Here is a 13,168-nt window from a genome sequence, read left to right as displayed (position 1 = left end):
ATCAGTTACGAAGTTTAATGCTCAACAAGCTAGAGAGAAAACAAAAAAAGCACAATTTAGAGGAAAACAAAACCACTGGCTCTTAGACTTTGCCTCGTGGATCAAAACAGACGCCTTGCCTGAAGGGATACCACCCACCATGCACTGCTGCGCCTACATCACCATCTCTTTCAGAGTCTTTTCAGGGATTTCTTCTGATTGAAGTACAGCACCCTCCTTTTTTCTCTCAAGTCCTAAGCAACTCCACCAAGGTCAATATTTCTGTTCTCAACTATTCTCCTTCACTCCTTCCCAGACCCTAAATTTGCCTCTTTCCTCCCTACCAAACGTTCTGGGCTCCCTGCATGCCCCTCATTCCATTTCTGCCATGTAGGGCCATCACCACCCTTCCGGAACTGGCCAACATTTCTATTTTTTCCCTTTGGTTATGTGCTTTTCTCGTGGGATCACTTTTTCCTTCAGCCCCTCATAAACCATGCCTGCATCCCTTGGCATTGCAGCTGTAACGTCAGGCACTGCCACAGTAAACTGTAACCTTCAGGTTAAAGTAACTGTGCTTTTTATATTTCTTGTCACATAGGGAGGCAGTGAAGACCACGTCAATAATAGTGTATAACAAAAAACTGTAAAAAAAAAAAAAGGGTAAAATATTTCCAAAAGCTCCCTTAAATACTTCCCATTACTATTTATATAACTGAGAATCTGAAGCAAAAAATATTGAGATAAAGTTTTGGTTTTGTATGAATTTTAGAATCACAGAATGGTTTGGGTTGGAAGGGACCTACTAGATGATCTTTAAGGTCCCTTCCAACCCAAACCATTCTATGATTCCAAAATTCATACAAACCCAAAGAGAGGTAACAGGCAGAGGACTGTGATTTTGCAATAGCAGCAAAACATCTACGCTGAGAACATGACACGTCTTCTTTTTCCTTCTTAAAGGGTAAAAGCACTTTCTGGCACTATCTGCACGCTTCCGTCTTCACGTCTTGAGTTCTGCAGCAACCACGGTCATACTGAATAATAATAAATACATATTGTAACTGTTTTTGTTATTGTATATTCATTCTACTGCCTGTTTTCTTCGGTCTATACAATCCACATCACAGCCAGCTCTTCCATTCAATTCCAGTGGGAATAGGACTGGTACATATGGTCACCTATAATAAATTATTAAGTTTCTAATGACTGTAAAGTGGTATCAATATTTATTTCTCACCACTGAAGCATCAGAGTGGTCTAAATGGGAATTTATGATCAGTTCTGTGGAATGGAAAACACTTTTGCTAAAAATGTATAGTAATTGTCAGAACATACGTCGCGTATTTTTTTCCAATGCATGCAGCATAACTTTTTCCAAAGAACCCATACCCAGCTTCTAAGGCAGAAGGTATAAAATTTCAGTAACAAATGTTACTGATTTGCAAAATCCAAAAACTCCTGAGAGAGGCAAGCAATTCTATATGTCATATTGGCTTAATCACTCAGCAAAAAAAAAAAAATCAGACTATGGAGGATATAATTTTACCTACTGAGAGCTGCACATTTGTTTGAATATTGATTTGATTTTGCTTTCTACCTGGAAATTTTGGAACAGACACGCCATGGGGTTTGGGTTGTTAGCTGGGCCAGGCAGGGGGGGCTGGCCTTGAAAGCCCTGCATGTTCTGGTACCCCTGGAGAAGGTGCTGCTGCTGCTGCTGCTGCTGATTTGAAGGAAACATCTGATTGTTGTTTAATAGCGACTGGAGATGACTCAGCTGATGGTTATTCAAAGTAGTGTTTATAGATGACATGTCACCTGTAATCCAAACACAGGGAAACGTAAGTCAGTCGGGTTCTCAACAGGCAGGAGGAATTCCCTTGACTCACATTTTAACTGACTGCCAAGCAAATGCCTCTGTAAAACAACGCTCTCCCCCTTCAATCTTCTACGGACTGATCCTCAAGGCATGTGTCTCCTACTCTTTATTTCTTTTGCATGTCACGTCTATCCAGACTCTTTCTAAAGGATCCTGACGTGAATTCTGTCTTTGCCTTGGGAACGGTACACAGCCACGTGTGGCAGAAGGAGCTGCTATCATAGTCGGTGTCTTGGAATCTTAGTTTCCAAAGAGTGACTCCTCCAACCAGTACTGGGGTGGGGAGGCGAAGGATGAGGAGAGAGAGAGAGAAAATAATTTATAAAACCCAACAAAACTAATTTTTCATTAACTATGCCAAAACAACGTGAGGTAACTGCAAACGAGCAGAGGCTTTTTGGCTCACAGACATGTCAGCCAACACTCTCAACAATTTTTTTAAAAACATTTTAGAGAAACAACTGTATTAACATTTCGTATTACATGAAAATCTCGCTTTACATGAAAATTACAGTTCTAGTTGAACCTGACTTTATGAAATAATAAAGCTTAAAAATGTATCCAATTCCTAGGGTGTCTTTTAATTAAAAGCTCACGTTTTTCTTAAAATTGCCATTTGCAGAATCATTGGTTAGCTGCATTTTCCATGGAAAATGTGAAGTAGGGTTGAGTTCATGATAGCCATTTAGTAGGTAAGTATGAGGTATTAAGTTAAAATACTTATCAGCTCTTTGCCACAATTTAATTCCTCCTACTAGTCTATGTATTAGATTACACAGACCAAACAACAGAGGAGTGCTAACTATAGTACGTATTCTTGGTAAAGATCATCAATAAAGGGCTCGAAGGGCAACCTTCCTCTTTGAGCCTGTGCAAGGACCTGCTTCGAGTGCTTTACGGATTACTTTACAGGGAGTGTGCTTATGGTCTTGGCACTTTTGATTCATTTGGAAAACTGTACTTGGCCATTTTTCATCTACCACACAGCTACTCGCACTAACCCTGTGATGCCACACGCACTTGAAACGCAACACCGCACCCCGGAGGTGCGCCTGGGCTTTTACTACTTGAAAAATGAAACAAGTCCCATTGCTTACAGAATTTTAACGTGAATATAAGTAGGTCTAAGTGGCATCAGAATTAAGAATGGAATATAAAATAATTCCCAAAACCAGTACTAAATTAGAATGTATTTTAAATTTCTTACAATAACAGTTATGTTTTTCTCAATAAACAAGCTGTAACATACAAAAGCCTAACAAAAAAAATATGATAAAGTGGAGTCTTTAAAAATAGAAACTAGAATCCAAAATTCCCCCTCCCCAACCCTTTTTTTTTTTTTTCCTTTTATATCTGTGAAGAAATTGAACTTACCAAGCAGACCTGTCCCCAGTAGAGGGTTAAGTAGCTGTGGCACCACAGAGTTATTGTTGAGTTTAGCTGGACCAGATGTATTCCCAGCATTATTAGATATGTTCAGCAATGTTTCTGCCATTGACACCACTGCTGTCCCACCACCCAGGGTTGAGACAGACAGTGCTGCCACTGCTGATGATGTAGTGGTTGTGGTAGTGGTTGCCTGGGAGGAGGTGGCTATGGAAAGCTCTGGATGATTAGCGGTGTTGCCCGATGCAGAGTTCAGGACACCTCCCACCAGCTGGGGATTCAAGGCCATTAATGCTGAGGCCCCAGAGACAGCTGGGAGGAGCAGGGGGTTAGAAGTAGTGTCAGTGCCTGAAAAGCTTGGTATAGGGTTGCCCAGGGGGTTGGTTAAAAGGGTCTCCACCCTGTTGCTTTCTGACTGATTGCTCGGCAAATGGTCAGGTGGGGCTGTCATCTGCGTTACTGAGGGTAAAGGGTTATTTTGCTGTTGCAACAGATCTGAGATGGTCAGATTGAAAGATGGTAGGGGGAGCATGGCAGCTGCTTGGGCTTGGTTCTGAAGGAGGGCTGCTAGAAGCTGGAAATGAACAGGTTGTAATACCTGCCCGTCCACGTCACTGGAGAGAAAAGCTAAAGCAGCATTTACATTCGGGTTGAGAAAACCTAAAGGGTTGAGGTTGACCTCAGACTTGCCTTCTCCTGCTGAAGGCTGCAGTATATTTAATAGATTCTGGTTTAGGAGATGTTGCTGATTCACTGGCAAAGAGATAGGTAGAGAATTGAGGAGGTTTTGATTCAAAGAATGTGGAAGATTGTTGTTTGAAGAGCTGTTCTGCGGAAAATGAAGCGAGTGTTCGTGGCCAGCGAAAGGGAAATCGCTCCCAAGGGGCAGCTGGCTCTGAAGTGGGTTTCCAGCTGCAGTAGTGACTATAACACCATCTTGAAGCACGGATGTTGTCTTTGTGATGGCAGGTTGGCTGGTGCCAGCTATGGCTATTGACGATGATGGTCCTGAACCCCCTGCAATGCAAAAGAACAAAACGATTAATAGTTAATAGCCTGTTGGAAGACAATCATGGAAGTTATCGAGAAATTGGGTTAATCCAAACCAGCAATGTTTGACACCCATGCACAGGAAAGAAAACGTTCTGAGCGTCCAGGCTTGAGTGCTTTTTAAATATGAATAAATCTGCCATCAGCTACTTGAGACACTACGCGCTGTGGCACATCTCATCAGAAACTATTTAACTATACACGTGTATTTCCCTTACATTTCTTGGAGTGGGGATACAAGAGGATTTCATTCATTACATATTTTGATTAGCATAAGCCTAAAAGCAACCATAACTTAATGTAGTTCGTTGTGGACCAGTATGAAATTAACTACTAGGAAGAAGGATCAAGGGCAGACATGAATGATGATGTGTGAAAGAGTGTGAGTACATGATCTAAATGTAGATGTGAACCTTCTGCTCCTCTATTTCCTGCTCTATTCCATTAATGGGGTTTTGGAGAATTATTATTGAAAGCGTTATTTGTGACCCCTGAAGAAAAAAAGACAATGATGACAACTACGTGTCACGATGATGCCTATGATGACACCTAATGGGCAAAATATATTATGGTCAAGGTAGGTTAGCAGGCAAAAACCCCCAACAATTTATAAAGAAAAAAATGTAAATAATTGGGGTGGTCTGGTTATATCAATCACTTGGCATGAAGAGAGAGACCAACTGGGCAGATTTACTGTAAGGGGGGGAGAATAATAAAGTTTATTTGGGAATTTTTATACCCCTTTACCAAATCGAAGTATAAAATAAATTATTCTTAGTCTTTTGCTTAAGACAGAGTCTTGAATTGACAGTGGTCATACACAAAAAACATACGAGAGGAGACCAGGAAAATTAAAGTGAGTGAAACTGCCTTGAACGACGCTTTCCTACTTTATTCATTGGAGAACATGAGAGTATTAAAATTATATACTGCGTGTATATAAAACTGTATAATTATAAATGTATTAACTATGGTTTTGATGCAATAAAATAATTTTCCATTCTCAACTGCCCTGTAAATACAGCTCATATGACAGAGATCAGAGGTATAAATTATCAGAAAGTACCAATTACCATTTTTCTAAGCAAATACTATTTGAAAAGGGATATGCAACCACACTGTTAAGAACCGAATCAAATCCTTCCGTCATTTGTAACTTAAAATGGCATTCTTCAAGTACAACTCAAAAAGGTACAAAATTAATACACCGCATTGAACTCAGGAGAAGATCACACCCTCTCTCCCAGGTACCTTTATCACATTTCAGTACAGAAATTAAATAATAAATTAACAGAAGATAAAAGTAAGAAAAAATTGTAATCATAAAGCAGAGGATATCCTGTGCTGGTGTGATGAGAAATATGTTACCAAAGCACTAAAAGCTGTTTCATGACAAGTACATTTCTCTAGGCAGCAGTTTGGAACAAAAAAAAACGAGACAAGCACTTGAGGAACAAAAACCCAACCATGCACTGAAAATATGTGTCCCATTGGATTTCCACTTATGGTTTTGTGTGTAACATGTCAGATTAGGCAGGAATAGCAAATGCTCTGCCCCTTGACACCCCCAGGCCTGGCAAATGCCTCATACACACCCGAGGAACCAGCACCCACACCCTCCTGGGGTTTCTAGCTCAGAAATACAGACCTCCAAATTCCAGCCACCTTCCCAACCAAAGTCTGGGAAAAGCTGCTCACCAGACAAGTTGCTCAGAAATTATTCAAAACTAAGATGAAGCTACTAACAGCAAATCTATTGGCAGAGATAAATGAAACCCACAGCTACAGCAAGTTTGTTTTGTGCCAACGTGTCTGTCCTACCCCTGGTTACCTAATCCTGGAGAGAAGCCACCGCTGGCAGTGCCTCCCAAACGGAACAGGCAGGAAAAAGAAAGATCCTCTCAAGCACGTGTTTACACATCAAGGCGTACAGCACCTACTGAGGTGACACGTTAAAAAGATTTTTCATGTGTGTGCACTTTTTTCCCTCGTAGTATTTTGCTATTTTTGTAAATAAGCCAATAGTAAAACATAATTCATACGAACGAGCAGCATAACATAAAACTAAGTTCAATGTATACATTTACTATTTCTTTTTAAGACACAACCGTATGCTCTGGCTACCCAAACTCAACTACACAAATCCCAGAGAACCGAAACTAAACTGACATTCCAAGGATTTAAGTATTAGGAAAAGTCCCAAAGACCAAACTAGAGCTTTAACACCATGACAAAGTCATTCCTACAGGGTTTTAACAGCAGCATCAGCTGTACTACCCAAATGACACAGATGGATGTACTTAAAAATACTCAGGGCCTCTTAAATAACGTTGGCTGAAAAATTGCTCACTGAAGCAAAACCCACTGCACTTTGAGACACACTCAACGTGAGTCTCTCCAGTTGTCATCTAGTTTAAGACGGACCAGGTAATACCCGAACACCTTCAGATGGCTGTTCCTCCCACCTGTAAATGACCTTCACATAAAATCTTACTGTCATATAGACAAAACCAGGCCACCATCAGCTTAGCCTGGCACCCAGTCTTATACACTGGGCTTTCTAAGGCATGAGTTCGTTTCAGGCAGTATTTTTTTGGAAACTCTTTACTCCTGCAATAAAGGAAAGACAGATACACAAGCTTTCTCCTCGGTGGCTAAGCAAGGCTTCCCAAACCAGTAGAAAGCACATTCAATGTGTTACGCAGCACATGGATAGATTTTTAATTCAGGCATGAGGAAAGTATTCCATTTATAGAGCTCTCATGAATATAAACCCTAATTTTGGTATTTTCAAGCAGACCTAATCTCTGTTTCTAATTCATTTATGATCCTGTTGTCCATTCCACTCAGGTAAATGACCACACGGAAGGGCATCTGGTATGAAGCAAATCTCCAACTTGTACAATTGTTACTAGGTTTTTGTCAAGCACTGCTCTGATAATCTATCCCCCGTCAAACACCGCTTCTGGAGATCTCACCTGAGAGGTCTAGAGAGCATTCAACACTTGCCCTTTCTCCAGCTTAATTAGGCAATTAATTAATTGCTACTGGGGAAAAAAAAATCTTGCTGGATTCTGAGTAGGAGGAAGAAAACGGGTCCTTATTTCAATCCAGATTTGAGAAGTTTGGGAGTTGAAGAGGCAATGAGCAGCCAGACTTCAGCAGGAAAAGAAAAACCAGGCAAATATCGCTCCCCAGCTCCCGTTCAGCCTGCCTCACACAAAGACACGGTAGGAACTGGGGTAGAAAACTCCTAAATTGGGTAGTGGCTAATGCACAGCTGCATTCTGGGACAAATCTATCTCCAGCAACAGACTGAATTGCCAGAATATGATTTGTGGAGCTCTTCCAAAATTCCATCTCCAACAAGTCGATATTCTAGATGAAGAAATGCATGTGCACCCATTCTCATCAATATATAGTGCTGCTAGACATCTTCTGAATGTCCGGCCCCAATCCAAAAGACAAAATTTCAATAAAACATGTATATTTCCATAATTGTTACTGATAGCTCTGCATCAACGAGGTGCAGAATTCCACCTTCCTCCAGGAGGACCACGAGAGCCCTTGATGAGCCCTCTGAACGGTCCTTCCTCACTTGCAAAAGGAAATCTTCAAGACCCAGGATGAACACAAGCAGTCCTGGTTTTTTGACTCACAAGAAGACCAGGTGCGATGAGAAGACAGCGCTGCCCAGCACCAGCAGCATGAAGAGGTGAAGAGTTCTGTGAAACAGCATGGAAAAACACAACGTATCTCATCAAAGCAACGGGATAAGCTACACTGTGAGCGCAAGAGAAGAAAAGTCCTAATAAGAGGCCTGTCCTTTCAAATCAGGCAGTAGCACCGACACGTAGCCGCGGCGATCTGGAACTGACTCTGCACGTCCTTTGAGGTCTGTCTTATATTCAAAGGGATCTCTAGACCCATCCGTTGTATTTACTAGAGTTTTCAAAGAGTGCAGGATGACAGCAGAAACCAGACGGTGGATGTCAGCTGAAAAAAGATCCCGCCACCAAGAGGCTGCCTTGGCCAGCAGTGCTGCGAGGAACGCAGGACTGCAGCCCTGACCACCTGCGTTTCCTTCAGGCCTGGAGGAGGATGACAGCCAGCAGAAAAGAAGATGCACTGCAACACCAAAGAGTTTCGACAGCGTGTTAGCTCGCCCAAAACTCCACCACAAAACAGTTCATCATTCCTGTGCCCAGGCTCCAAGACGACGGTTAGAAGGCTTTTGATGGGAAACTCAAATGGGAGTTGAAAGCTAAAAGGAAATCATGTTTGATTCCAAGTTTCATAAAAACATGCTATTTCGAATCCTGGAAACCCAAGGCATCGTTCATGTCAGCTCAGTAAACAACAGTCCTTAATAATCAGAAGCTCTTAAGAGTAAAAGTAGAATGAAAAAAAGATGAAGGAGTTAGACTAAAAGCCATAAAAGCCTAAGACGAATGCCGGCTTCCAGCTCCTGCAGACGCGGACGCCTGCCAAAAGTTCTTTTGCCAGTTGTTGAGAAAAAGGAACTGTCTTTGTAATGCAGTGAGAAGAAATATCCAGAGTGCCAAAAAATAGATCTATTGTTCTCTTAGAGGGTCAAACAAATGTTTTGGGAGTAAATAAATGGCAATTGAATGGGATATAAATTTTTTAAAATTATTACTTTGTATGCTATAGTATTTTATTTATGAACATTTTAATTTTATTTTCTGTTGAGAGCAGATTTATTTTCCTGTGTGGATTTTATCTGCGTTCCTTTTTTTAAAGTATTGCTTGACAGGTATTCTTAAGAAAATGCAATAAAATAACGGGTATTATGAAATCAGTTTGTGTTTGAGAAGATTGACTCTTTCTGCTCACTTGAAATAAAATAGAGTGGAAGATATTCATCATTCATATCTCAATATTGTCCTATCATGACAGACAGGAACACATACGCACACACACCGCTGTTGGGATGGTAAGATGGAGCAGATGTCTGTCTTGTTGTAAGTCCTGGTTTTAAACAGCATTAAGGTTTGAACAATACGAAGACTTGGACAGCAAGCTTCAACGGCTGTCCTCAGAAAGAGAAGCTGGGGTCTGAGCTACTGATTTCAAACCAAACCAAAGGAAAGAGTCAAAAACTGGACAGCATTTCTGCAGCGGAAGAATTGTGTCTGCACAAAAACATGGAGGAACAGTAATGACTTCACACACTGTCAATAATGCTCAGCTTCCTTATAAACCAAACAACTCCAACTGAAAGCAAACTATGGTAGTCTTCATCCATACTAAAAATACTTCTACCTAATTAAAGAACGTTAACTATATACGTATTTTCCTAAAAAAATGCAGTTAAATATACCAATTAGAAAATTATAACTGAAATAACATTTTACAATGCATTTCTCTGTAAGAAACTATCCATTATGTATTCTAATATTTCAATACCCTCAACGATACACTGCTGGCATTTGTAGAATAAAAATAACCAATAAGAGGTGTATTAAGTACTTAGGAAACTAAAAGTGCAGCACTTGCTCATTAGGCATTAATATCTGAAACATTTTAAGAGTTGAAAACAATAAATGTTATACATACCACTCTCTCAATTCTTACTTTTCTGCGTACCCAATAAAAAAATGCATCTGGCTTTATTTTATATTTTCTTTATTGCTTTTTAAATTTAGAACATTTCAAGTTTTTGAAACCCTTGTCAGAAAATTCACATTCAACTGCTTCATCATGTAATGAGCTTCTGGCTAAGACCTCCACCGCTTCCATCCTCTCCTAGGGTAAAACTCAGTAGCTCTTGCAGAACAACTCTGCAAGATCCTTTCAAGAAGCTCCAGTGAGAGTAGAGAAAGTTTCACTCCATACCTTCCCCAGAGACTGTGAAGGTGTGGAAGTACAAAAGATCACTTAGGCATTGTGTTTACTGCTATATCTCAAATGGTTTGGGCAACTTCTGTTGTGTGGGGTCACCAATCCATGCCCAAGGCCTCTAGAAGCTACTGCAACACTAATATGAGATAAGAATTAATATCGACTTAGAGGTTCAAACACACAGTTTGCATCAGTGGCAGTATTTTTAAATTATTGATTTTAAGAGGGGTAACTTTCACAGAAGTATAACCACTGATGGAATTGATATGACCTCATATTCCTTAAAAATTTGAGACAACGTGTTCCTGCTTTAACTACACATTCCATCACTTACCTATAAACTTAGAACCAAGAGCCATACATTTTTATAATTATATTCTCTGTCTTCTTTTTGGAATGGAAAACATTTAAGATTTTTATCTGGTATCACGTTTATTACAGCGCTTTCAATTCTGAAGAAACCATAATTCAGCAGTAAACCACAAACTACCGTCACTTGTTCTCCTTATCGAGACCGTGCGCTTGAGACAACAGAGAAATCACAATGGACCAATAAATAAAACGTCCTTCTCAGCCCAGCAGAACCAGCGATGTCCACACAGAACGTGCTCTTCTGTAAAACAGATTTACCTGCCCGTCCGTAACACCACGCTTATCACTGGAGCAGCCGAGCGTATTACTGGGACTACCAATGGCATAATGCTGCGTGATCGTATTTTTTTTTAACTCACAACAAAACAGCTGTAATGTTGGCCCTGTTCTTAATAGCATTCTTCAAACTCTTGCTTTAACAGATTATTTTAAGGATGTAAATCAGGGAGGACTACAGCACGCAGGCTCTGCAATCTTCTGAAAAACGACTTAGCAAAAAAGGAGTCTTAAAATTTTGGAGAAGGGCAAAAAGCCCAAAGCAGTTTCTAGGACAACAGAAATGAGGCTTTTTTCAAAAATACCTGTCTGAATTTCAGTTTTGGCTCTTCTCCTTGCCCCTATCCCTTCTGACTTCACAGAATCACAGAATCAATCAGATTGGAAGAGACCTCTGGGATCATTGAGTCCAACCATTGCCCTGACACCACCATGGCAACTAGACCAGGGCACTAAGTGCCATGTCCAGTCTTGTCTTAAACCCCTCCAGAGATGGTGACTCCACCACCTCCCTGGGCAGCCCCTTCCAATGGCTAATGACCCTTGCTGAAAAGAAATGCTTCCTAATGGCCAACCTGAACCTCGCCTGGCGAAGCTTGAGGCTGTGTCCTCTTGTCCTATCACTAGTTGCCTGGGAGAAGAGGCCGACTCCCACTTCACTACAACCTCCCTTCAGGTAGTTGTAGACTGCACTAAGGTCATCTCTGAGCCTCCTCTTCTCCAGGCTAAACACCCCCAGCTCCCTCAGCCGTTCCTCGTAGGTCAGACCCTCCAGAGCGTTCACCAGCTTGGTCACCCTCCTCTGGACTCGCACAACTCGCTCTGGACTTCTGCATTTTACCATCACTGCTGGTTTTAAAATTAGTTTGGGAAAACTATCCTTATGTGCTTAGCTGGTACCAGAAAGCAGAAGCAGTTTTCTAGTAAAAACCTGTCAAGGCAACAGCATACGAATGAAGGAACAGTCTCACAGTATTTACTCAGTGTTGGCACTTAGTCCTGTACCATTCCCCCGTTCACAGCTGTGGGAGATGCATTGCAGATGAGGTAAAACATTTTATTGCAAATTTGGGAAACTAAATTCAATAAAAAGCATTATTTCTTTCAACAGTCCCCACTCCACCCTCTAGCAAGTGTCGGAGTTGCCCATTGGTTCTGCTTAAGAATATCTTCAGGAGATGGGAAAAGCTAAATATGTATGGGAAACCTCATATAATTAACTCAGTTTTTCTTCAAAATTATATCTTTAATAAAATAAGACTCATCTTTCGGCATTATTTTATTATTATTTTTTATAAATCCTCTAACTTTTACTAATATAAATTCCTAGAAAAATGTATGGTAGTTAAAACACCAACCAGATAAGAGTCCGGCTAACTGAAAGACTGTGAGTTGCCAGCAAATTCAAATTATGAGAAACAAAACAACCCAAGAAAAACCCAAGCTGTGTGTCTAAGCAAGCGATGTGCTCGGTAAGCGGAGCTCAGCAGAGCTGAACTTTTAATCTTGGTATTAATCTCAGAGGTAACGCCACTGCGATGGGTATGGCAGAGCCTAAGGGCCCCGAACAGCGCGTGAGGTCAGAGTACAGGTAATACACATCGACGGTGTCAAGTTCAAAGAGAAGGATGAAGGATGTAGTAGCAATGTTGAGGTCTGCGGAACTGCAGACCTTCCACCAAAGAGCCCTGTGCTCAGAGCACGAGCCCCAGGCTGCAGGAGAAGTGGTACGTGATCCCACCACACCCCTCGACAGGCCAGCTCAGTTAATAGAATCCCAGAATCAATCAGGTTGGAAGAGCCCTCTGGGATCATCGAGTCCAACCATTGCCCTGACACCACCATGCCAACTAGACCAGGGCACTAAGTGCCATGGCCAGGCTTTTCTTAAACCCCTCCAGAGATGGTGACTCCACCACCTCCCTGGACAGCCCCTTCCAATGGCTAATGACCCTTGCTGAGAAGAAATGCTTCCTAATGTCCAACCTGACCCTCCCCTGGGGAAGCTTGAGGCTGTGTCCTCTTGTCCTATCGCTGGTTGCCTGGGAGAAGAGGCCGACTCCCACTTCACTACTCCCTTCAGGTAGTTGTAGACTGAACTAAGGTCACCTCTGAGCCTCCTCTTCTGCACCATTTCTGATCTTCACTCACCAAACTCAACCAGCACAACACGTCGGATATAGCTATACACAAATCATTCCTACATTGCCTTTTTCCACTTCTACTAAAATTAGAGGGTGACTCATTTCAGCCCCCTGGACTAAACAATCAAGTTAATTAAGTAGAGATGGAGCCGATTCCCAAGTTTTTCCAATTTGCCAGCACTTGCTAACACTAAACATTCATAAATAGAGGTAA

The 13,168-nt window shown here is 41.4% G+C and overlaps 1 protein-coding gene across 9 annotated transcripts in view; it reads right to left on the bottom strand.

The window, feature by feature from the left end:
• Positions 1-13,168, bottom strand: part of MBD5 (methyl-CpG binding domain protein 5) — a 146,845-nt gene that overhangs the window by 17,486 nt on the left and 116,191 nt on the right. For 7 of the 9 annotated variants that reach the window (XM_068408298.1, XM_068408305.1, XM_068408299.1 and 4 more), the window contains 2 exons: positions 3,236-4,264; positions 1,580-1,800 (listed from right to left, as the gene is read on the bottom strand). In XM_068408298.1, coding sequence (XP_068264399.1) covers positions 1,580-1,800; positions 3,236-4,264 — 1,250 coding nt within the window. The remainder of the gene's footprint in view (positions 1-1,579; positions 1,801-3,235; positions 4,265-13,168) is intronic. The other 2 variants (XM_068408306.1, XM_068408307.1) reach the window with 1 other exon arrangement.

Source organism: Nyctibius grandis, chromosome 9 (assembly GCF_013368605.1).
Source record: "Nyctibius grandis isolate bNycGra1 chromosome 9, bNycGra1.pri, whole genome shotgun sequence".
NCBI classification, from domain to species: Eukaryota; Metazoa; Chordata; class Aves; order Nyctibiiformes; family Nyctibiidae; genus Nyctibius; species Nyctibius grandis.
This window is presented reverse-complemented; position numbering and strand designations above follow the sequence as displayed.